The following is a 26,526-nucleotide window of genomic DNA, read 5'->3' on the forward strand; positions in this document are numbered from 1 at the left end:
CGGCCTGTAGACCACAACTAAAAATCACTCACCTTTCCCTAGAAGCAGATCAGGTTTTTATCTTTCCTTATACACAAGACAGACAGACAGTGTCCTGCCCCTAACAACCTTTCACACCTCAAAGATGTTTCGGGCCAACACTATACGTGCGAAACACATCACTAAACAATATGACCAGGCTTGCATGTAGACCATAAAACCACAATAAACTAACACAACCTAATACATAACAATGACATAAACCATGTACCTCCGAAATGCAGAAAAATATTCCAACTAAATACAGATTCCTTCAAACATTCTGCGTATTACTCATTTCTGATCTTGCAACCCTTACAAAGTATTAAAATATTGAAAAGTTTAAGAACATGAACAAAATATTCCTTTTATCTCTGCCAAGCATTTGGAATGAGCTCCCATTTGATATCAGGACTGAAACTGATGATTTGGCCTTAAGGAGAAAAATTAAAACTTGGTAGTTGGGACACTTTGGTGCTTTTTTGTGCTTTAGCACTGGGCGCTGATTCTACTTGGGTGACTGTTGCACCACATAAATGGCAAATTAATAAGAAGCGCCTTGTATCCTTAAGGCCAACTCTGCGCAAAAGGACTGCGTCTCGAAAAACACTGTGCCTCATCTGGACCATGGGGCACTATCTGCATAGACATCAGAGGATGGTGCAGCCTGGTCCAAACTAACATGTCCCCAGTCCAAAAAGCTCTTGCTTTCCTCCAAGCATGAACGTCTCAGCCCCCAGATTCCTTCCTTCATTCTGATACTGCTCTCTAGACAGCAGTCCATCATCCTCTCCCACTGTCCTTAGAGTGAGACTTCCTTCAGTCCTGTGCTCTTCCCTTGGACGCATCCATACAAAGAAGGTGCTCACCTGCACAGTCCTCTGTGGTGCACCGGACAGATCTTTCGAAGCTGCCACGTGGCCTAGAAGAGAAGGACTCAGGCTAAAGGAGATTCCTCATGGTGGCTACAACACAGGCCCTTTGTCACACTCCCTCTGATCGAGTCTAAATAATGTGAATATTAAAGTCTGATAAAGTAAAGGAGCTCCATTCCTTAGACATGGATAATAATTAGTAAATAGCATCCTTGCATCATAACAGGCTTTCAGTTTGACGTCACAGGGTTCTTGCCCACAGCCTGGATACTTTCACAGGGAGCACATCAACCATTCACTACTCTTTTTGTCCACTCTACCCAACCCTTAATGAGCTGTGAATATATCCTCAGCCTTCCAGTGAAGTCCGACTGTTGAATTAATCCCCAGCAAGGCAAAACCTGAAGCAAACTGTGATGTGACAGTATCTTTCGTTCTATTTGTTTCTCATGCTGCCTGCTTTCTTCCCAGCCTCTCAGTTTCCTGCTAAGTCTGCCAGTTTAGCTGGTCACTTCCTCAGTCTGTCTATCTGTCGTCTCCCAATCTTCCAGAGTCTGTGCCCCTTCTTCCCAACTTACCTACCAGTCTTCCTCCAGCCTGGCCCTTCTCCCCTGACTGCCCGTTTACCCCCTATCTTTGCCACTTCTCCCAGCCTGTCTCCCTACTCTGTCCGTCCGCCCCTTTTCTACAGTGTGCACATTATCTCGACTCGACCCACTTTTCCCTATCTGCCTGTTCTTCCCCCAGCCTGCCAGCTTTCCCCTCCACTGTGAGAAAGTAGCCTCTTTCTAGCATGGTTACCCCCATTTTTGGCCTGTTTGTCAGTGTGTTTTTACTGTCTCACTTGGATCCTGCTAGTCAGGACCCCAGTGCTCATAGTTTGTGGCCTACATGTCAGTTTGTTTTACTGTTTTGTCGGTATGCTTGACTGTGTCACTGGAGTCCTACTAATCAGAACTCCAGTGCTTATGCTCTCTCCGATTCCAAATTTGTACTTACATACTGGTAATCCAGTATTCCACTCCAAATTGTTATACTGGTCCCCTCTTATAAGTCCCTAGTAAATAGTACATAGGTACCCAGGGCATTGGGGTTCCAGGAGATCCCTACGGGCTGCAGCATTTCTTTTGCCACCCATAAGGAGCTCATACAAACACTTCTTCAGGACTACCACTTCAGCCTGAGTGAAATAGTGCACACACTTTTTCACAGCCATTTTCACTGCGCCAGGTCACTTATAAGTCACCTATATGTACTTTCAGACCCTGAAGGTTAGGTGCATAGTGCCTGTGCGTGAGGGCACCCCTGCACTAGCAGAGGTGACCCCACATCATCCAGGCCCATTTTCCCAGGCTTCTTGAGCGCGGGGATGCCATTATAAGTGTGCACTACATATACGTCAATACACATATGTAGCTTCACAATGGTAACTCTGAATATGGCCATGTAAGGTCCATAAGAACTGGAAATTGTCCCCCCAATCTGATTCTGGTATGGGGGGCAAATCCATGCACCCTGGGAGCTCCACCATGGACCCCAGTACTGCCATTCCTGTCTTCTGGGGTTTTCACAGCAGCCCCAGCTGCTGCCACCTCACAGACAGGTTTCTGCCCTCCTGGGCCTTGAGCAGCTCAATCCCAGGAAGGCAACAATGCATTTCCTTTAGGAGAGGGGTGTTACATCCTCTCCCTTTGGAAATAGGTGTTACAGGCATGGGAGGGGTATCCTCCCAGAGCCTCTGGAAATGCTTTGAAGGGCACAGATGATGCCCTCCATCCTACTGATGGATCAACCTCTGACTGCTCCAGGAACTCTACAAAATTGTAACAAAGAAGCAAAAATTACTTCTGCAACCTTGTAACTTCAGCTCCTGCCAGCAACTGCAACAGTTTCCAGGTTGTGCCCACTCCGAGGACTGCCTGTCTTCATCCTGCACCAGAAGAACCAAAGGAATCTCCCATGGACTGACGGAGTCACTTCCCTGCTTCAGCAAGCACCTCTCTGCAGCTGACGGCCAGTACACTGGGTCCCCTCTCCTGACAACGAGCCTGGATCCTGGAACATAGGTGGTGGACTAAAGTGACTGACTGTCCAAAGGTCCAGCTGTCCAAACTTGGTGGAGGTAAGAGCTTGCCTCCCCGTGCAAGACAGTATGCCTGTGCACCACGTTTTCTACAGCTCCTAGGTCTTCTGTGCACTTTTCCAAGAATTATTTTGTGCACAGCCTAGCCTAGGTCCCCAGCTCTCTATCCTGCAACGCTCAGTTCCCTGAGTTGTTCTCCAGCTGCATGGTATCCCTTTGTGTAGTGCTGCAACGACTGTCATTTGCATCTCCTGTGTACCCGTTCTGTGGTACTCCTGTGCATGCTGCCTGGTCTTCTGAGGGTTCTCTGGGTTGCTGAGAGCCCCCTCTGTCTCTCCCTTATGGGTAGAGTCGACCTGGTCCTTCCTGGGCCAGGGCAGCACCATTTTTCACGAAACGCAAATTTTGCGTTTACCAAGGCTTGTTAGCATAATCCAGCAACGCAAACCACACTGCATTCATCCATCCGGCGTGGGACATCTTCTGCACCAACCAGAACCCGCATCTATCTTTTTTGGTGCAATACTGACTTTGTCTTCTCATCTGTGGTTCTTCTTTTGCAACTTCATCCGGGTTAGAAGGGGCTCCTGTTCTCCCTGGACTCTTCAGTGCTTCTTGGACTTGGTCCCCTTCTTCCACAGGTCTTCAAGTCCGGGAATCCATCGCTGGTGTCTTGCAGTCTCTTCTGGTTCTTGCACTGTCTTCTATCACCACTTCTAGTGTGTTTTAGGAAACCTGCTGTCTTTTACTCCAGCTTTCCTGGGCTCTGGGTGGGGTATTTTACTTACCTTTGGTGTTTTCTTACACTCCCAGCGCCCCTCTACACATTACACTTGCCTAGGTGGGAAACCGAATTTTGCATTCCACTATTTTAGTATATGGTTTGTGTTCCCCCAGGCCCATTGCAACCTGTGTTGATTCTCACTATTTGCACTATTTTCTGACTGTTTACTTACCTGTTTTTGGTTAATAGTGTATATTTTGTGTATAATACCTACCTCCTAAGGGAGTATAGTCCCCAAAGTATTTTTGGCATTGTGTGACTAAAATAAAGTACCTATTGTCTTTCATGTGTGTGAGTACTGCGTGACTACAGTGGTATTGTAAGAGCTTTGCGTGTCTCCTAGTTCAGCCTTGGCTACTCTGCCCACAGCTACCTCTAGACAGCCTGGCTTCTAGACACTGACTACATTTCACTAATAAGGGATGACTGGACCTGGTATAAGGTGTAAGTACCTTAGGTATCCACTACAAACCAGGCCAGCCTCCTACATCAACCTACCGACTTCTCCACAGTCTGCCCATTCCGGAGTCTGCCCACTTTCCCTTCCACCTGCCTCTTTATATCCCACTCTGCCAGCTTTCAACATTCCGTCCACTTTCTCCTCAACCTGCCAACTTCTCCCAGAGTCTGCCCACTTCCTCCCGAGTCTGCCCACTTCCCCCCCGAGTCTGCCCACTTCCCCCCCGAGTCTGCCCACTTCCCCCCCCGAGTCTGCCCACTTCCCCCCCCCGAGTCTGCCCACTTCCCCCCCCGAGTCTGCCCACTTCCCCCCCGAGTCTGCCCACTCGACACCGAAGAACATCTGCTTTACCTTCTCCCTGCCAGCTTCCCTCTGGGCTGCCCATTCTCCCAACACCTGCCTAGCTGCCTCTCAGGATTCCTGCTTCACCCCCCAGCCCGGACGCTTTCCCTGTTTGCCCTTCTCACTGCTTCCCCTCCACATGGCTGATCCCTCCTTGTGTGTCAGCTTGCCCCAGAACCAAACCTGTTCACCCTCAACATGTGCCCATCTTCACCTCAGCCTGCCCCCCCAAGTATGCATCACTCTCTGCTTCTCCTCAGTCAAGAATTACCACTTTTATTAAACCCACTGTCTTCTTCCCCTCAGTCTAACCCCCCCCCCAAAGTATGGCCACTTCTATTTAACCCACTCTCTGCTTCTCCTCAGTCTGCCCCCCCCCCACCCAGTATGGCCACTTTTATTAAACCCACTGTAGGAGGCTGTCCTGGTTTGTAGTGGGTACCTTGGGTACTTACATCTTACACCAGGTCCAGTTATCCCTTGTTAGTGAAGTAGTACTGTTCTTGCAGCTTAGGCTGACAGAGGTAGCTATAGCAGAGCAGCTTAGGCTGACCTAGGAGACTTGCAAAGCTTATGCAATACCACTTATAGTTACACAGTACTTATACACAAGGAAAGACAATACTCAGTGTTACCGAAAATAAAGGTATTTATTTGGGTGACACAGTACCAAAAATATCTTAGAGACAATACTCCTTCTGGAGGTAAGTATTATCCACAATATATACACTAGACACCAAAATTAGACAAGTAAATAGTCATAGAACAATGCAAACAGTAGGAAATCCTAAAGAATGCAATGGGAGAAAATAGGTCTAGGGGCAACACAAACCATACACTAAAAAAGTGGAATGTGAATCACACATTCCCCCCTAGACAAGTGTAGTGTGTGCAGAATAGCTGGGAGAGTAAGAATACAGCAAAGGTAAGTAAATTACCCCACCCCAGAGCCCAGAAAAGCAGGAGTAAAGTACTGCAAGTTTCCTTAGGATACACTACACCTCGTTTTTGCGATTTTGCGGCAGCCAACCAAGTCTGCAAAGAACAAAATCTGGATTATTGGACCTGAAGACCTGCAAAGGAAGGCAACCAAGTCCAGAAGTCGAAAGAAGTTCCAGGAAGGACGGGAGCCCCTGTCAACCCAGAAGAGGGTACAAAAGAAGAGTCCCTGGTTAGTTGAAGACTGCAGAAATGCACCCTAGGAAGATGCCAGCGGGTTACTGCATAATGCAAAAGATGTACCACGGCGTGAAGATCGTTGCAGATGAGTTTTCGTGTTGGAAGGCGCCAACAAGCCTTGGCTACGATAAAAGTGAGTTTTGCATCAAAATGGCACTGGGTGGACCCAGGAGGGACCTGGGGGCCTCAACTCCGTGTGAGGAGGAAGAGGGGGCTCTCAGCACTTTAGAGAGCCCTCGGGATGCCAGCCAGCACACCCAGAGGCTGCAGGATCCGGGTTCAAAGGAGGTGCAAAACACGGTTGATGCAGCACAACATAAGAAGGTCCCACCCCGCCGGAGAATAACTCAGCGAGTTGAGTGTCGCAGGGTGGAGTGCTGGCGACCTGGGCCAGGCTGTGCACAAAGGAATTTAGCAAAGAATGCACAAAGGCCTCAGCAGGTGAAGAAGACACAGTACACAGGGGTATTGTCGTTCTCGGGGAAGGCAAGGTCTTACCTCCTTCAAATTGCATCAGCAGGACCTCAGGACAGTCTATGTCGATGATGTCCACCCTCTGTGTCCTTAGGAGCACGCTCATCGCTGTGAGAGGAGTCCCAGCGAACCAGTCGTCGTCTTGGAAGGTGCCTGCTTGGAGCAGGGGAGTGACTCCGTCACTCCACAGTAGATTTCTTTGGTTCTTCTGGCGCAGGAAGAAGACAGGGAGTCCCCAGAGCGTGCACACCGTGGAAACTGTTGCAGTTGCTGACTTGGAGCTGAGGTTGCTAAAGAAAAGTGTCTCTTGTAGACATTTTGTTGCAGTTACAGCATTTCTTGGAGCAGGGTGCGGTTGATCCGAGGTCAGAAGAGTCTGAAGTTGTTGCAGGGGATTCCTGAAGGAAACTTGCAAGCAGAATCTGAAGAGAACCCACAGGAGAGTCCCTAAATAGCCCTGAGAAGGGGATTGGCTACCTTATCAGGTATGGACCTATCAGGAGGGGTCTCTGTAGGAGGCTGGCCTGGCTTGTAGTGGGTACCAGAGGTACTTACACCTTGTGCCAGGTCCAGTTATCCCTTATTAGTGTAGAAGAGGTGTTTCTAGCAGCTTAGGCTGATAGAAGGTAGCAATGGCTAAGCAGCTTAGGCTGAACTAGGAGACATGTAAAGCTCCCACTATACCACTGGTGTCATATGCACAATATCATAAGAAAACACAATACACAGATATACTAAAAATAAAGGTACTTTATTTTTATGACAATATGCCAAAAGTATCTCAGTCAGTACCCTCAGTATGAGGATAAGTTATATACACAAGATATATGTACACAAACCAAAATTATGCAGGTAATAGCAAGAAAAGTAATGCAAGCAGTGTAAAGTTACAGTAGATTGCAATAGGAGCACATAGGTATAGGGGCAACACAAACCATATACTCCAAAAGTGGAATGCGAACCACGAATGGACCCCAAACCTATGTGAGCTTGTAGAGGGTTGCTGGGACTGTAAGAAAACATTGAGGGTTAGAAAAATAGCCCACCACAAGACCCTGAAAGGTAGGTGTAAAGTGCACCTACTACCCCCATAGAGCATAGATGTCGTGATAGGGGGATTCTGCAGGAAGAACAAACACCAGCAATGCAACAACAGTGAATTTCTGGACCTGAGTACCTGTAAGACAAGGGGACCAAGTCCAATAGTCGCGACAGTGTCGAGAGTGGGCAGAAGCCCAGGAAATGCCAGCTGAGGGTGCAGGGAAGCTGCCACCGGGTGGAAGAAGCTTGGTGTTCTGCAAGAACGAAGAGGACTAGGAACTTCCCCTTTGGAGGATGGATGTCCCACGTCGTGAAGAAGCTTTCAGAGGTGTTCCCACGCAGAAAGACCGCAAACAAGCCTTGCTAGCTGCAAGGGTCGCGGTTAGGGTTTTTGGATGCTGCTGTGGCCCAGGAGGGACCAGGATGTCGCCACTTGGATGAAGAGACAGCGGGGGCGCCCAGCAAGTCGGGGAGCCTCACAGAAGTAGGCAGCACCAACAGAAGTATCTGAACAGGCACTTGGAAGAAGAGTGAACCGGAGTCCATGCGAAGTCACAAAAGGGAGTCCCACGACGACGGAGGACAAGTCAGAAGGTTGTGCACTGCAGGTTAGAGTGTGGGAACCCAGGCTTGGCTGTGCACGAAGGAAATCCTGGAAGAGTGCACAGGAGCCGGAGCAGCTGCAAATCACGCGGTACCCAGCAATGCAGTCTAGCGTGGGGAGGCAAGGACTTACCTTCACCAAACTTGGACTGAAGAGTCACTGGACTGTGGGAGTCACTTGGACAGAGTTGCTGAGTTCCAGCGACCACGCTCGACGTGCTGAGAGGGGACCCAGAGGACCGGTGACGCAGTCTTTTGTTGCCTGCGGTTGCAGGGGGAAGATTCTGTCGACCCATGGAAGATTTCTTCAGAGCTCCTGGTGCTGAGAGGAGGCAGACTACCCCCAGAGCATGCACCACCTGGAAACAGTCGAGAAAGCCGGCAGGATGAAGCGATACAAGATTGCTAGTAGTCGTCTGGCTACTTTGTTGCGCGTTTGCAGGCGCCCTGAGCAGTCAGCGGTCAATCCTTTGGCAGAAGGTGAAGAGGGAGATGCAGAGGAACTCTGGTGAGCTCTTGCATTAGTTATCTGGTGAGATCCCCAAAGCAGAGACCCTAAATAGTCAGAAAAGGAGGTTTGGCTACCTAGGAAGGACGATTGGCTACCAAGAGAGGTAAGAGCCCATCAGAAGGAGCCTCTGACGTCACCTGCTGGCACTGGCCACTCAGAGCAGTCCAGTGTGCCACAAACACCTCTGTTTCCAAGATGGCAGAGGTCTGGGACACACTGGAGGAGGTCTGGGCACCTCCCCTGGGAGGTGCAGGTCAGGGGAGTGGTCACTCCCCTTTCCTTTGTCCAGTTTCGCGCCAGAGCAGGGCTAAGGGGTCCCCTGAACCGGTGTAGACTGGCTTATGCAGAGATGGGCACCATCTGTGCCGATCAAAGCATTTCCAGAGGCTGGGGGAGGCTACTCCTCCCCAGCCATCACACCTATTTCCAAAGGGAGAGGGTGTTACACCCTCTCTCAGAGGAAGTCCTTTGTTCTGCCTTCCTGGGCCAGGGCTGCCTGGACCCCAGGAGGGCAGAAACCTGTCTGAGGGGTTGGCAGCAGCAGCAGCTGCAGTGGAAACCCCGGAAAGGCAGTTTGGCAGTACCCGGGTTCTGTGCTAGAGACCCGGGGGATCATGGAATTGTCCCCCCAATGCCAGAATGGCATTGGGGGGACAATTCCATGATCTTAGACATGTTACATGGCCATGTTCGGAGTTACCATTGTGAAACTGTACATAGGTAGTGACCTATGTACAGTGCACGCGTGTAATGGTGTCCCTGCACTCAAAGTCCGGGGAATTTGCCCTGAACAATGTGGGGGCACCTTGGCTAGTGCCAGGGTGCCCACACATTAAGGGCCTGATTACAACTTTGGAGGAGGTGTTAATCCGTCCCAAAAGTGACGGTAAAGTGACGGATATACCACCAGCCGTATTACGAGTCCATTATATCCTATGGAACTCGTAATACGGCTGGTGGTATATCCGTCACATTTGGGACAGATTAACACCTCCTCCAAAGTTGTAATCAGGCCCTAAGTAACTTTGCACCCAACCTTCACCGGGTGAAGGTTAGACATATAGGTGACTTATAAGTTACTTAAGTGCAGTGGTAAATGGCTGTGAACTAACGTGGACGTTATTTCACTCAGGTTGCACTGGCAGGCCTGTGTAAGAATTGAAGAGCTCCCTATGGGTGGCAAAAGAAATGCTGCAGCCCATAGGGATCTCCTGGAACCCCAATACCCTGGGTACCTCAGTACCATATACTAGGGAATTATATGGGTGTACCAGTATGCCAATGTAAATTGGTAAAATTGGTCACTAGCCTGTTAGTGACAAATTTGGAAAGCAGAGAGAGCATAACCACTGAGGTTCTGGTTAGCAGAGCCTCAGTGAGACAGTTAGGCATCACACAGGGAACACATATAGGCCACAAACTTATGAGCACTGGGGTCCTGGCTAGCAGGGTCCCAGTGACACATAACAAACATACTGACAACATAGGGTTTTCACTATGAGCAATGGGCCCTGGCTAGCAGGATCCCAGTGAGACAGTGAAAACACCCTGACATATACTCACAAACAGGCCAAAAGTGGGGGTAACAAGGCTAGAATAGAAAGAGGCTACTTTCTCACACACACCCACTGTCGGCTTCCCCTAAGTCTGCCCCCCACAAGCATGGCCACTTTTACTTAACCCACTTTCTGCCCATTCTCTCCTACGTCTGACAAGTTTACTTCTACCTTGTCCGCTTTCCCCAATTCCCACACTCCCTGGAGTTTTCCTACTTGCCTCTCAGCTGCCCAATTCCTCTCCAGGTGTCCACTTTAATCTATCTGCCCTTAACCCCCCCCCCACAAGGTCTAGTTACTCTTGACTCAGTCTACCCATTCTACCCCAAGTCTGCAGATTCCTTTTCCTGCTTTCTCCTCCACCTGCCTGCTTTTCTCAAGTCCACCCAACCTTCCTTAAGTCTGCCCACAATTCCACATGTGCCCATTCCTCTGCAGGTTCTGCCCATTCCCCCCCCCCCCTCGTTTGCTTGATTCCCCAGAGGTCGGCCCATTTCCCCTGAGCCTGATACTCATTTGCCAGCACTTCCTTGCATGTAGTATGTGATAATAAATAATGTGTCCCTTGCATGTGTGTGATATTAAATAATGTATCCCTGCATGCATGTGATATTAAATAATGCATCCTGTGCATGTGTGTGATATTAAATAATGCATCCCCTGCATGTGAGTGATATTAAATAATGTATCCCCTGCATGTGTGATATATTAAATAATGTATCCTTTGCATGCGAGTGATAATAAATAATGTATCCCTGCATGTATGTATCCATGCACGTATGTGATATTAAATAATGTATCCGCTGCACATGTGTGATATTAAAAAATGTATCCCTGCATGTATGTGATAACAAATAATGTATCCCCTGCATGCATGTAGCATTAAATAATATATCCCCTGCATGTGTGTGATATTAAATAATGCATCCCCTGCATACGTATATTAAATAATGTACCCCTGCATGCATGTGATATTAAATAATGTATCCCCTCCATGTGTTTGATATTAAATAATGTATCCTCTGCATGTGTGTGATATTAAATAATGTATCCCCAGAATGTGTGCGATATTAAATAATGTATCCCTCCATGTGTGCAATATTAAATAATGTATCCCTGAAATGTATCCCCTGCAAGTGTGTGATATTAAATAATGTATCCCTGCATGTGTGTGATATTAAATAATGTATCCCCTACATGTGTGTGGTATTAAATAATGTATCCCTGCATGTGTGTGATATTAAAAAATGTATCACCTGCATGCGTGTGATATTAAATAATGTATCCCCTGCATGTGTGTGATATTAAATAATGTATCCCCTGCATGCGTGTGATATTAAATAATGTATCCCTGCATGCATGTGATACTAAATAATGTATCCCCTGCATGTGTGTGATATTAAATAATGTATCCCCTGCATGCTTGTGATATTAAATAGTGTATCCCCTGCATGCGTGTGATATTAAATAATGTATCCCCTGCATGCATGTGATATTCAATAATGTATCCCTGCATGCATGTGATACTAAATAATGTATCCCCTGCATGTGTGTGATATTAAATAATGTATCCCCTGCATGCGTGTGATATTAAATAATGTATCCCCTGCATGCTTGTGATATTAAATAATGTATCCCCTGCATGCGTGTGATATTAAATAATGTATCCCCTGCATGCGTGTGATATTAAATAATGTATCCCCTGCATGCATGTCATATTAAATAATGTATCCCCTGCATGCATGTCATATTAAATAATGTATCCCTGCATGCGTGTGATACTAAATAATGTATCCCCTGCATGCGTGTGATATTAAATAGTGTATCCCCTGCATGCGTGTGATATTAAATAATGTATCCCCTGCATGCGTGTGATATTCAATAATGTATCCCTGCATGCATGTGATACTAAATAATGTATCCCCTGCATGTGTGTGATATTAAATAATGTATCCCCTGCATGCTTGTGATATTAAATAGTGTATCCCCTGCATGCGTGTGATATTAAATAATGTATCCCCTGCATGCATGTGATATTCAATAATGTATCCCTGCATGCATGTGATATTCAATAATGTATCCCCTGCATGTGTGTGATATTAAATAATGTATCCCGTGCATGCGTGTGATATTAAATAATGTATCCCCTGCATGCTTGTGATATTAAATAATGTATCCCCTGCATGCGTGTGATATTAAATAATGTATCCCCTGCATGCTTGTGATATTAAATAATGTATCCCCTGCATGCGTGTGATATTAAATAATGTATCCCCTGCATGCGTGTGATATTAAATAATGTATCCCCTGCATGCGTGTGATATTAAATAATGTATCCCTTGCATGCGTGTGATATTAAATAATGTATCCCCTGCATGCGTGTGATATTAAATAATGTATCCCCTGCATGCGTGTGATATTAAATAATGTATCCCCTGCATGCGTGTGATATTAAATAATGTATCCCCTGCATGCATGTGATATTAAATCGACGTCTTCAGGGGTAGTAAACGCTAAACAAATACAATTTATAAATAATATATCCCATGCATATATGTGATATAAAGTAATGTGTTCTGTGTATATGATATTAAATTATATATCCCCTGCATTTATGTGATAGTTAATAATCTAGTCCCTGTATGTGATATTGTAGGAAAGTACCATCTTGCCTGGCATGTTACCCCCATTTTTCACTGTATATATGTTGTTTTAATTGTATGTGTCACTGGGACCCTGGTAACCCAGGGCCCCAGTGCTCATAAGTGTGCCTGAATGTGTTACCTGTGTAGTGACTAACTGTCTCACTGAGGCTCTGCTAATCAGAACCTCAGTGGTTATGCTCTCTCATTTCTTTCCAAATTGTCACTGACAGGCTAGTGACCATTTTTACCAATTTACATTGGCTTACTGGAACACCCTTATAATTCCCTAGTATATGGTACTGAGGTACCCAGGGTATTGGGGTTCCAGGAGATCCCTATGGGCTGCAGCATTTCTTTTGCCACCCATAGGGAGCTCTGACAATTCTTACACAGGCCTGCCACTGCAGCCTGAGTGAAATAACGTCCACGTTATTTCACAGCCATTTTACACTGCACTTAAGTAACTTATAAGTCACCTATATGTCTAACCTTTACCTGGTAAAGGTTAGGTGCAAAGTTACTTAGTGTGAGGGCACCCTGGCACTAGCCAAGGTGCCCCCACATTGTTCAGAGCCAATTCACTGAACTTTGTGAGTGCGGGGACACCATTACACGTGTGCACTACATATAGGTCACTACCTATATGTAGCTTCACCATGGTAACTCCGAATATGGCCATGTAACATGTCTAGGATCATGGAATTGCCCCCTCTATGCCATCCTGGCATTGTTGGTACAATTCCATGATCCCAGTGGTCTGTAGCACAGACCCTGGTACTGCCAGACTGCCCTTCCTGGGGTTTCACTGCAGCTGCTGCTGCTGCCAACCCCTCAGACAGGCAGCTGCCCTCCTGGGGTCCAGCCAGGCCTGGCCCAGGATGGCAGAACAAAGAACTTCCTCTGAGAGAGGGTGTGACACCCTCTCCCTTTGGAAAATGGTGTGAAGGCAGGGGAGGAGTAGCCTCCCCCAGCCTCTGGAAATGCTTTGTTGGGCACAGATGTGCCCAATTCTGCATAAGCCAGTCTACACCGGTTCAGGGACCCCTTAGCCCCTGCTCTGGCGCGAAACTGGACAAAGGAAAGGGGAGTGACCACTCCCTTGACCTGCACCTCCCCTGGGAGGTGTCCAGAGCTCCTCCAGTGTGCTCCAGACCTCTGCCATCTTGGAAACAGAGGTGCTGCTGGACCACTGGACTGCTCTGAGTGGCCAGTGCCACCAGGTGACGTCAGAGGCTCCTGCTGATAGGCTCCTTCAGGTGTTAGTAGCCTTTCCTCTCTCCTAGGTAGCCAAACCCTCTTTTCTGGCTATTTAGGGTCTCTGTCTCTGGGGAAACTTTAGATAACGAATGCAAGAGCTCATCCGAGTTCCTCTGCATCTCCCTCTTCACCTTCTGATAAGGAAACGACCGCTGACCGCGCTGGAAGCCTGCAAACCTGCAACATAGTAGCAAAGACGACTACTGCAACTCTGTAACGCTGATCATGCCGCCTTCTCGACTGTTTTCCTGCTTGTGCATGCTGTGGGGGTAGCCTGCCTCCTCTCTGCACCAGAAGCTCCAAAGAAATCTCCCGTGGGTCGACGGAATCTTCCCCCTGCAACCGCAGGCACCAAAAAGCTGCATTACCGGTCCCTTGGGTCTCCTCTCAGCACGACGAGCGAGGTCCCTCGAATCCAGCGACTCTGTCCAAGTGACCCCCACAGTCCAGTGACTCTTCAGCCCAAGTTTGGTGGAGGTAAGTCCTTGCCTCACCTCGCTGGGCTGCATTGCTGGGAACCGCGACTTTGCAGCTACTCCGGCCCCTGTGCACTTCCGGCGGAAATCCTTTGTGCACAGCCAAGCCTGGGTCCACGGCACTCTAACCTGCATTGCACGACTTTCTAAGTTGGTCTCCGGCGACGTGGGACTCCTTTGTGCAACTTCGGCGAGCACCGTTTCACGCATCCTCGTAGTGCCTGTTTCTGGCACTTCTCCGGGTGCTACCTGCTTTAGTGAGGGCTCTTTGTCTTGCTCGACGTCCCCTCTCTCTGCAGGTCCAATTTGCGACCTCCTGGTCCCTCCTGGGCCCCAGCAGCGTCCAAAAACGCCAAACGCACGATTTGCGTGTAGCAAGGCTTGTTGGCGTCCTTCCGGCGGGAAAACACTTCTGCACGACTCTCCAAGGCGAGAGGGATCCGTCCACCAAAGGGGAAGTCTCTAGCCCTTTTCGTTCCTGCAGAAACCTCAGCTTCTTCTGTCCAGTCGAAGCTTCTTTGCACCCGCAGCTGGCATTTCCTGGGCATCTGCCCATCTCCGACTTGCTTGTGACTTTTGGACTTGGTCCCCTTGTTCCACAGGTACCCTAGATTGGAAATCCACAGTTGTTGCATTGCTGGTTTGTGTCTTTCCTGCATTATTCCTCTAACACGACTACTTTGTCCTTAGGGGAACTTTAGTGCACTTTGCACTCACTTTTCAGGGTCTTGGGGAGGGTTATTTTTCTAACTCTCACTATTTTCTAATAGTCCCAGCGACCCTCTACAAGGTCACATAGGTTTGGGGTCCATTCGTGGTTCGCATTCCACTTTTGGAGTATATGGTTTGTGTTGCCCCTATCCCTATGTTTCCCCATTGCATCCTATTGTAACTATACATTGTTTGCACTGTTTTCTAAGACTATACTGCATATTTTTGCTATTGTGTATATATATCTTGTGTATATTTCCTATCCTCTCACTGAGGGTACACTCTAAGATACTTTGGCATATTGTCATAAAAATAAAGTACCTTTATTTTTAGTATAACTGTGTATTGTGTTTTCTTATGATATTGTGCATATGACACTAAGTGGTACTGTAGTAGCTTCACACGTCTCCTAGTTCAGCCTAAGCTGCTCTGCTAAGCTACCATTATCTATCAGCCTAAGCTGCTAGACACCCTATACACTAATAAGGGATAACTGGGCCTGGTGCAAGGTGCAAGTACCCCTTGGTACTCACTACAAGCCAGTCCAGCCTCCTACAGATATTAAATTATATATCCCCTCCATGTATGTGATATTAGATTAAGCATGAACTCCAACAAAATAACCCTAAACTTTGAATAGCTCAGTTGTAAAGCTGAACACAATCCCATACTCTGCTTTTATTAGCAAATACATTCCCCCAACAACCGCATGAAATACTGTGAGAGACAAATAGATTACATGTAGTAGAACCAGAGGTATCCCTATGTGTAAAACATGTTACTAGCAGTGTGAAGCATCCCATAGCAATACAGTACATGACTGAGAATAATATTACTTAAGGCATTAAACTGAAGGAAATGTCATGACAATGTATAAGCCTTATGCATAACTAAACACTAACTGGGTCCCCCACAGAGTAACGTGCTACCTGTTATGAAACGCGTACGTGCACCCCATAAATACTCATGCCATATTTATATACATCTAGTTCTCTGCAAACCATGAAAATATCTAAAACTAACTTCCTGAGACAATGACACACAAATAGTACTTTACCATAGCCCACTAATAAATAAAATCAAGTCAGAAGCCTTGCGTGAAAACGTGCACCCTTACTGCCATCACTAAAGAAGCTTATTCAAATAATGTGCAGCAAGAAAAGAAATGTGAGACCAGTTTATGGGTCAAGCGCATTACAGTTAGGTTGAGTTGATTATTCAGGTCACTAGACCTGCAGGTATTGTAACATTTGTTTTGTTTTTCGAGGCAAGTGTAGGCATTTGTCACGGTTAAATAGCTGTAATACAGTGGTATGGACAATTTCTATAAAATGTACATGTTTATTTACAGAACATCACTGAATGTTTTGAGATAGTGCAGATGGCTGAGCAATGGAGACTGTAAGGTGTCACACTTAGATGTGGTTGGTTACATTACTGGCGTTGCAAGCATGCCTTTAAGATTGTATGTCATTATGGCCATCTCAGGAATGTGTGCAGTGTATTTTACTACATTACTGGGCAGTAGCCATAGGGTCTGAGAGGTGCATTTACAGTTGAAAATGTTTACCTGTCAACCTCTTGACTTAAAATTAAAGGTCATGTGAAGTCTGTAAGGGGCAATCCTATTAAGGAGAAAGAAAACTGACAACTAGTCTAGTGTGCTGAATTATTACTTAAAGTCCACGAACGGTGTCCCAATGACTGTATGATGCCATCAGTGATATCATAAATTACGTTATTTAAGATGTGATCCAAAATGTCATTAAACATGTGATGCATGATGTAACATGTGAGGTCATACACAGTGCATGGCAAGGCTGCACGTTATAGTCAGTCTAATTAACTGTAACTGGTGAATTTCAGGGACTTTTTCAAATGTTAGTTTTTAACTACCTTCAACACCTAACTATATCACACATGATATACAGATAAAATCCACAAAAAAACTCTAGCTATTTCCGACAATCCTCCCAGACAGTTGAATCTGAGACCATTTGGATGGCACCAGCACATGCAATAATACAGTGCCCCGGCTCAGGAAGCTAGAACTCACCTCAGCAGGCATTGTCAACACTCCTCTAATCACCACAGGTAACAGGTTGCTTGAGCTGCGGAGTAGTACACAAACTATTATCAGGATGAGAACAAAGCTACCAAGTTTCCCAGGTCCATGCGCGATGTGCTGCTCCAGTCCAGGTTTTCTTTTCTTTGAATTCTGGGATTTGAAGTAATGTTTTATAACACGATAAACAAGACTACAAGTCCCAGAATTCCAATAAAAATTCTGGACTAGAGCACCTAGGACCTGGGAAACTTGACAGGTTGTGCATTCTTACGTGAATGCTTAATGCTAGATATAGTAGACTATATTATGATAATCAGGGAATTATGCATCGTAAAAATGAGATGCTAAAATAAGTTTAAAAATGTATTATGTTTCTAGGTGGCAAAATGGTATATAAAAGAGGCATCTGTAAATATAGGATTGTGTGAAAGAAAATGGATCTTGAATATTCATAGTAATGAGGTGAACATATTAAGTTAATAATGAGATGCCAGAACATAGCTGTAAGGAAATGCCTCCTTGGCATGATTACCCCCTGACTTTTTGCCTTTGCTGATGCTAAGTTTTGATTTGAAAGTGTGCTGAGGCCTGCTAACCAGGCCCCAGCACCAGTGTTCTTTCCCTAACCTGTACTTTTGTTTCCACAATTGCCACACCCTGGCATCCAGGTAAGTCCCTTGTAACTGGTAACCCTGGTACCAAGGGCCCTGATGCCAGGGAAGGTCTCTAAGGGCTGCAGCATGTCTTATGCCACCCTGGGCACCCCTCACTCAGCACAGACACACTGCTTGCCAGCTTGTGTGTGCTGGTGAGGACAAAACGAGTAAGTCGACATGGCACTCCCCTCAGGGTGCCATGCCAACCTCACACTGCCTATGAAGTATAGATAAGTCACCCCTCTAGCAGGCCTTACAGCCCTAAGGCAGGGTGCACTATACCATAGGTTAGGGCACAAGTGCATGAGCACTGTGCCCCTACAGTGTCTAAGCAAAACCTTAGACATTGTAAGTGCAGGGTAGCCGTAAGAGTATATGGTCTGGGAGTCTGTCATGCACGAACTCCACAGCACCATAATGGCTACACTGAAAACTGTGAAGTTTGGTATCAAACTTCTCAGCACAATAAATGCACACTGATGCCAGTGTACATTTTATTGTAACATACACCCCAGAGGGCACCTTAGAGGTGCCCCCTGAAACCTTAACTGAATATCCATGTAGGCTGACTAGTTCTAGCAGCCTGCCACACACCAGACATGTTGCTGGCCACATGGGGAGAATGCCTTTGTCACTCTGTGGCTAGTAACAAACCCTGTACTGGGTGGAGGTGCTTCACACCTCCCCCTGCAGGAACTGTAACACCTGGCGGTGAGCCTCAAAGGCTCACCCCCTTTGTTACAGCACCACAGGGCACTCCAGCTAGTGGAGTTGCCCGCCCCCTCCGACCACGGCCCCACTTTTGGCGGCAAGGCCGGGGGAGATAATGAGAAAAACAAGGAGGAGTCACTGGCCAGTCAGGACAGCCCCTAAGGTGCCCTGAGCTGAGGTGACTAACTTTTAGAAATCCTCCATCTTGCAGATGGAGGATTCCCCCATTAGGATTAGGGATGTGCCCCCCTCCCCTCAGGGAGGAGGCACAAAGAGGGTGTACCCACCCTCAGGGCTAGTAGCCATTGGCTACTAACCCCCAGACCTAAACACGCCCTTAAATTTAGTATTTAAGGGCTCCCCAGAACCTAGGAACTCAGACTCCTGCAACCTAAGAAGAAGAGGACTGCTAAGCTGAAAAACCCTGCAGAGAAGACGGAGACACCAACTGCTTTGGCCCCAGCTCTACCGGCCTGTCTCCCCACTTCTAAAGACACTGCTCCAGCGACGCTCTCCCCAGGGACCAGCGACCTCTGAATCCTCAGAGGACTGCCCTGCATCTAGAAGGACCAAGAACTCCCGAGGACAGCGGCTCTGTTCACCCAAGACTGCAACTTTGTAACAAAGGAGCAACTTTTGCGTTTCCCGCTGGAAGTGTGAGACTTGCCACTCTGCACCCGACGCCACAGGGGGTGACCAAAAGAAAGGGGTCACAAAGCCTCCCCAGGGGAAGAGTGTTGAGACATCCAAAGGTAAAAATAGTAAAGAGTCTTCTACAGACCCCCAAAAACCTGCACAGGAGGGTGGGCCCAGGGCCTCTTCACAAAACAATTTTGGGTACAAGGGTAAAAACCTTGATCCCAAAAAGGCCTGGTGTCGTAGCTGTAATCAGCCTGTACACCAAACTGGAGACAAGGCCTGTCCAAAGAAAAGTACCACTTCTAACTCCACTCCAGCTAACACTGGAATGGCTAGTCTCCAAGTGGGATCAACAGTGTGCCCAGAGCAAATACACAGCTCTACCGGCCTGTCTTCCCACTTCTAAAGACACTGCTCCAGCAACGCTCTCCCCAGGGACCAGTGACCTCTGAATCCCCAGAGGACTGCCCTGCATTTAGAAGGACCAAGAACTCCCGAGGACAGCGGCTCTGTTCACCCAAAACTGCAACTTTGTAACAAAGGAGCAACTTTAAAACAACTTGCGTTTCCCGCCGGAAGCGTGAGACTTGCCACTCTGCACCCGACGCCCCCGGCTCAACTTGTGGAGAACAAACATTTCAGGGAGGACTCCCCGGTGACTGCGAGACCGTGAGTAGCCAGAGTTGCCCCCCCTGAGCCCCTACAGCGACGCCTGCAGAGGGAATCCCGAGGCTCCCCCTGACCGCGACTGCCTGCTTCTAACAACCCGACGCCTGGTAGGGACACTGCACCCGCAGCCCCCAGCACCTGAAGGATCCAAACTCCAGTGCAGGACTGACCCCCAAGAGGCCCTCTCCCTTGCCCAGGTGGTGGCTACCCCGGGGAGCCACCCCCTTGCCTGCCTGCATCGCTGAAGAGACCCCTTGGTCTCCCATTGATTTCAATTACAAACCCGATGCGTGTTTGCACACTGCACCCGGCCGCCCCCGTGCTGCTGAGGGTGTACTTTCTGTGTGGACTTGTGTCCCCCCCGGTGCCCTACAAAACCCCCCTGGTCTGCCCTCCGAAGACGCGGGTACTTACCTGCTGGCAGACTGGAACCGGGGCACCCCCTTCTCCATTGAATCCTATGCGTTTTGGGCACCACTTTGACCTCTGCACCTGACCGGCCCTGAGCTGCTGGTGTGGTGACTTTGGGGTTGCTCTGAACCCCCAACGGTGGGCTACCTTGGACCCAAACTTGAACCCCATAGGTGGTTACCTTACCTGCAAAAACTAACAAACTCTTACTCCCCCCAGGAACTGTTGAAAATTGCAGTGTCTAGTTTTAAAATAGCTATATGTGATTTATGTGAAAACTGTATATGCTATTTTGCTAATTCAAAGTTCCTAAAGTACCTACCTGCAATAACTTTCAATTGAAGTATTACATGTAAATCTTGAACCTGTGGTTCTTAAAATAAACTAAGAAAATATATTTTTCTATACAAAAACCTATTGGCCTGGAATTGTCTTTGAGTGTGTGTTCCTCATTTATTGCTTGTGTATGTACAACAAATGCTTAACACTACTCCTTTGATAAGCCTACTGCTCGACCACACTACCACAAAATAGAGCATTAGTATTATCTCTTTTTGCCACTATCTTACCTCTAAGGGGAACCCTTGGACTCTGTGCATACTATTCCTTACTTTGAAATAGTGCATACAGAGCCAACTTCCTACAATAGCATAAGTGCGTTTCTCTGCATTATATAAAATAGTTAATGTGTGTACGTGGGGAAGGATAAGATATACATTAAGTGAGTGGAGCTGCATAAAGTACATGAAAATAAGGTACATTGTTACACAAATGCTATTTGCAGATGTCTGCGACTACATTATGCTAATGGAGAAATTATGTAAATACCATCTTAAAACAAGTAAAAAAATGCATTATGTTCTGGGTGACAAAACGTTATATAAAAGAGGCATCAGTAATTATTGGATTGTGTGAAAGTAAATGGATCTCGAATAAATTATAGTAAATAGGTGAATACATTAGGTTAATGAGCTGCCACCACTCGTCATTAGTGAGTTACTCTGCATTAATTATGAGTTGATGTTTTTGAGTGAAGGAGTGAGATCCACTTGGAGTGAGCGGCAGCTGCCTCCTGGACATCACGTCATCTGCCAAATGAGGGGCCCTGGGTTATGCAAATATGACATACACTATGCAAATGAGATATTAAAATAAATGTTAAAATTCATTATGTTTTTGGGTGGCAAAATGGTACATGAAAGAGGCATCAGTAATTTCTGGATTGTGTGAAAGTAAATGGATCTTCAATAAATTATAGTAATGAGGTGAATACATTAAGTTAATGAGCTGCCAGCACTTGCCATGGTGGAGGAGTTACTGTGCATCATAGAAGAGTTGATGTTTTTAAGTGAAGGAGTGAGATGCACTTGGAGTGAGCTGCAACAGCCACCTGGACATCACTTCACCTGCCCCTGGAAGGGCCCAGGAATATGCAAATTCCTCGGCACACATTATGTTAATGAGATGTTAAACTACTAAACAAATGCATTATGATGTGGGTGGCACAATGTTATATAAAAGGCATCAGTAATTATTGGATTGTTTGAAAGATAATAACTCTTTAATAAATTATAGTAATGACGTGAATACATTATGTTAATGAGCTGCCCCCGTTTCCCATGAGTGAGTTACTCTGCATCATGGAAGAGATGATGTATTTGAGAGAAGTGAGCTGCAGCTGCCTACAGGACATCACTTCACCTGCCCCTGGAAGGGCCCTGGAATATGCTAATTCCTCGGCACACATTATGTTAATGAGATGTTAAACAAAATAAACAAATGCATTATGATGTGGGTGACACAATGTTATATAAAAAGGCATCAGTAATTATTGGATTGTTTGAAAGTTAATAACGCTTTAATAAATTATAGTAATGAGGTGAATACATTATGTTAATGAGCTGCCCCCGTTTCCCATGAGTGAGTTACTCTGCATCATAGAAAAGATTATGTATTTGAAAGAAGGGGTGAGCTGCAGCTGCCTACAGGACATCACTTCACCTGCTCCTGGAAGAGCCCTGGAATATGCAAATTGCTAGGCATACATTATGTTAATGAGATGTTAAACTAAATAAACAAATGCATTACGTTGTGGGTGACAGAATGTTATATAAAAGAGGCATGAGTACGTTTTGGATTGTTTGAAAGACAATAACTCTTGAATAAATTATAGTAATGAGGTGAACACATTATGTTAATGAGCTGTCCCCGTTTGCCATGAGTGAGTTAATCTGTATCATAGAAAAGGAGTGAGATACCCTTGGAGTGAGCTGCAGCTGCCTCCTGGACATCACTCCACCTGCCCATGGAGGGGCCCTGGGATATGCAAATTCCGCGGCATACATTATGCAGATGAGGCGCGCGCGCGCTGCTGATTGGACGGCGCTCCCCGGGCTCGGCCTGGCCGGGACCCTGCGCCCCCTCCCCCACCCCACCGGGGCCCCGCCGCCCGCACTCACTTGTGGAAGGTGATGGGCCGCCCCAGGCTGTCCACCGACGAGAAGCGGTGGTAGGTGGAGCACTTGAGCGCCACGCAGTACCGGGGCATGCTGGGCCGGGACCGGGAGCCACCGGCACCGCCTGCCGGGGCTGCACACACCTAAGATGGCCGGCGGGAAGGGCGGACGATGCGCGCCCGGTGTAGCTCTCAGGCTGCGTACACCCAAGATGGCGGCCGGGAAGGGGCGCCGCTGCGTGCGTGCGCGCGTCAGACTCTACGATTCCGTTCATACACCTAAAATGGCGGCCGGGAAGGGGCGCTGTGCGTGTGAGCGTCCCAGACTCTATGGTTCCGTTCCATACTTTCAAGATGGCGGCCGCCGAGAGGCGCAGCTGCGTGTGAGCCTTCAAGACTTTATGGTTCCATTCCATACACCTAAAACGGCGGCTGGGAAGGGGCGCCGACGCGGGTGAGCGTCCCAGACTCTATGGTTCCGTTCTATACTTCCAATATGGCGGCCGCCGAGAGGCGCAGCTGCGTGTGAGCCTTCAAGACTCTACGGTTCCATTCCATACGCCTAAAATGGCGGCTGATAAGGTGCGCTGCTCGTGTGAAGGTCCCAGACTATGGTTACGTTCCATACTCCCAAAATGGCGGCTGCCGATGTCACCGATGCGTGTGAGCCTTCAAGACTCTATGGTTCCATTCCATACGGCTAAAACGGTGGCCGGGAAGGGGCGCCGAAGCGTGTGAGCGTCCCAGACTCTATGGTTCCCTTCCATACTCCCAAGATGGTGGCCATGAGGGCCCGCTGTGTGCACCCGTCGGACTTCACGATTCTATGTCAGGACCGGAGGCGCAGATTATGGTTCACTCTTTCTTTAGTATTCTTCAACAGCAACCAATCCATTTATTAACCCTTTACCAGCCAAGGGCGTAACGGTTACATCCTGGTACCGTCTCGCTCCCCCATGAGCCGCGCCTCAGCGCCCCCACGGCAGGAAGGAGAATGACAAATTTTCTAGCATTTGCGCCAAGAATTTTCAATTCTATTAAGGACACGGATAGTAAATTTTCATAAACACAAACTTGACGAAGACCTGAGAACATTAACAGCTGAAGATAACATTCCTCCAGCAGACCAGGCCGGAGAGCTTCCGGTGGCACTCTGTCCTACTCCCCTTTCTGCTCCGATCCTAGGTAGACAAGAAAGATCATAATAATAACGACAAAATGATAATAACAATCAAACTAGCAAAAAAATATCATTAGCATCAATAAGTTTATCTACATAACAGTAGGATAAATTTGGAAAAGAACATGACAACACATCTCAACAGAAAACTGCATTTAACCAGAAAGTGATTGCTTTAACAACACAAACCTTGGGCGGGATAATCTTCGCCTCCGTGTCCTTAATAGAATTGAAAATTCTCGGCGCAAATGCTAGCAAATTTTCCATTCTATGTCAGGACCGGAGGCTCAGATTATGCCAGTTCAAAGCTGCTTGAAACACACTGGATGCAAAATCACCCACAGGTTTATAATAAAACAGCTTGAACGTGGAATCTGAAGACCAATCTGCTGATTTCATAATGTCCAGCACTGACAAACCCAAACCTACAGCTTGTGAAGCCGTTGCGCCCCGAACAGAGTGCGCACCAAATACCTGCGTATCAATTCCTGCTTCAGCCATGACAAAACGCAACCATCTGGCAATGGTAGCCGTAGACACAGGTTTGAAAGGTTTGCAAAGAGAAATCAATAATTGACCTGTCTGACCCTGTCTAAGAGATCTAGTACGTTGCTCATATTCCTTTAGGCAAGCAACAACACAATTTCCTAGAAAAGGGAAAAGCAAAGTAGTCTATACAGGGAGACATTGTTTTTGTTCTTCTAGAAATGTAAAAAGAGACACCTTCCAGTGTAAAAACTCTACCTGCAAGATCCAAGGCTAGCACATCCGAAGAACGTCGACAAGCTGCTAGGCATAGCAGCATGGCCAGTCTAGCCGATAACTGCTTTCTAGAAAGGTCAGGATTATCTGGCCATCTCTCAAAGAAATGAAGAACCAGGTTCACATCCCAAAGGGAAGCATACTTGGAGGAAGGAGGCTTAGAAACCCTGACTCCTTTTAACAACTTAACGACTAACGGATGCATACCTACCGAAACACCATCCACCTTAACATGGCCAGACGAAATAGCTGAACAAAAATTATTTACTGACCTGTAAAATAATCCATCGTCGGCTTTCTGCGATAAAAAAATTACAATGTGGGCAAGCTCGGCTGCCACAGGATCCAAAGACCGTTCCAGGCACCAGCTGCTCCATGCTCTCCAAGCGGAGAGATACCTCTTTCTAGTGGAAGGCGCCCAAGCTCCACTGATAAATTTCTGAGCTGATTGCCTCCAGGCCATCAGCTGCAACTGCCTGTCCAGAACTAGAGGGTGTCTCTCGCCCTGCGGCCCCAGAAGCATGTCCGACGACCAAGGCAAAAGAAGAGGATAGTCGCACACAAGCTCCAACAGCAGCGGGAACCACGGTTGCGCCTTCCAGAGCGGAGTAATCAAAATCACCTCACCTTTCTGGCATTTGATTTGCAACGCCACCCTCAGAATCATGGCAAACGGAGGAAATGCATAGTTGAGGGATCCTGACCAATCCTGAAGAAATGCATCTGTTGCTGTCGCCAACGGATCCGGCCTCCAACTGAAAAGCATCGGAAGCTGCTTGTTTAGGCGATAGGCAAAGAGATCTATTCTGCATTGACCCCACAGTTGCTGAGTCAACTGAAACAACTGAGGCAGAAGCCTCCAGTCGCTGTAGTCTGTGAGATAGCGTGAGTGCCAATCCGCTACCACGTTGATCTGACCCGGCAGATATTCTGCTTTCACTTGTAAGCGATGTTCCAGACAGTAATGCAAAAAATCTTTGGCTATCTCCGCTAGGAAAGGAGAACGTGTGCCCCCCAGCTTGTTGATATATCTGACTGCCGCCACATTGTCCATCCGAAGGAGAATGGAACACAAAACTCTCTTGTGTGACAGGGTCTTTATTGCAAATGACCCCGATAATAACTCCAGGCAGTTGATATGCAACTGAAGTTCCTGTGAAGACCATCTCCCCCCGTCGAGATGTCCCCGCATCTCGCGCCTCAGCCCCAAAGACTGGCATCTGACTCTATCATCATCTTGGGTTGGGAGCTGAAGATGGCTGTGCCGTTCCACTCGTCAACTTGGGACAGCCACCAGCTGAGTTCCGCACGGACTTCTTCCGTCAGAGGGACCAAGTCCGAATATGTCAATCCCCATTGGAGATGACGTATCTTGAGTCTCTGTAACGCTCTGTAGTGGAGGGGACCTGGAAAGATCGCCTGGATTGAGGATGTCAGGAGACCCACAATATGAGCGATCTTTCTCAGGGACAATGACGTCTTGGACAAGGCCACCTGAAGCTCTTTCTTGATGGCCCGAAGTTTGGCCTTGGGAAGGACCAAGAGTGATTTGTCGGAGTCTATCTGAAAACCTAAGAATTCTACAGTCTTGGAAGGAACCAGGACAGATTTATTGCAGTTTATAACAAAACCGAGATCCTGAAGAAGAGTTACAGTTGTGAGCCCGTGTTGCCTCAGCAGATCCTGGGATTGAGCCATGATCAGGATATCGTCTAGATAGACGATCAAACGAATCCCTTTCTCCCTCAAAAATGCCACTACTGGTTTGAACAGCTTGGTAAAACACCAAGGCGCCAAAGAGAGCACGAAGGGCAGGACCAAGTACTCCATCCAAGTATCCCTCCACCTGAACTGGAGGAAACGCCTGTGGGGATGCCAGATGGGGTTCGTCAAATAGGCATTTTTGAGATCCAGTCGTATCAGCCAGTCTCCCGGCTGAAGGAGGTCTGGTAAGAGATGA

The 26,526-nt window shown here is 47.3% G+C and overlaps 1 protein-coding gene across 3 annotated transcripts in view; it reads right to left on the bottom strand.

The window, feature by feature from the left end:
* The window catches only part of LOC138246115 (trichohyalin-like), a 156,459-nt gene extending 133,393 nt beyond the window's left edge, over positions 1-23,066 (bottom strand). For all 3 annotated transcript variants that reach the window (XM_069200564.1, XM_069200486.1, XM_069200402.1), the window contains exon 1: positions 22,629-23,066. In XM_069200564.1, the coding sequence (XP_069056665.1) occupies positions 22,629-22,717 (89 nt within the window). In that variant the 5' untranslated portion in view covers positions 22,718-23,066. The remainder of the gene's footprint in view (positions 1-22,628) is intronic.
* Between the last annotated feature and the right edge of the window lie 3,460 nt (positions 23,067-26,526).

This window comes from Pleurodeles waltl, chromosome 1_1 (genome assembly GCF_031143425.1).
Source record: "Pleurodeles waltl isolate 20211129_DDA chromosome 1_1, aPleWal1.hap1.20221129, whole genome shotgun sequence".
Taxonomy (NCBI): domain Eukaryota; kingdom Metazoa; phylum Chordata; class Amphibia; order Caudata; family Salamandridae; genus Pleurodeles; species Pleurodeles waltl.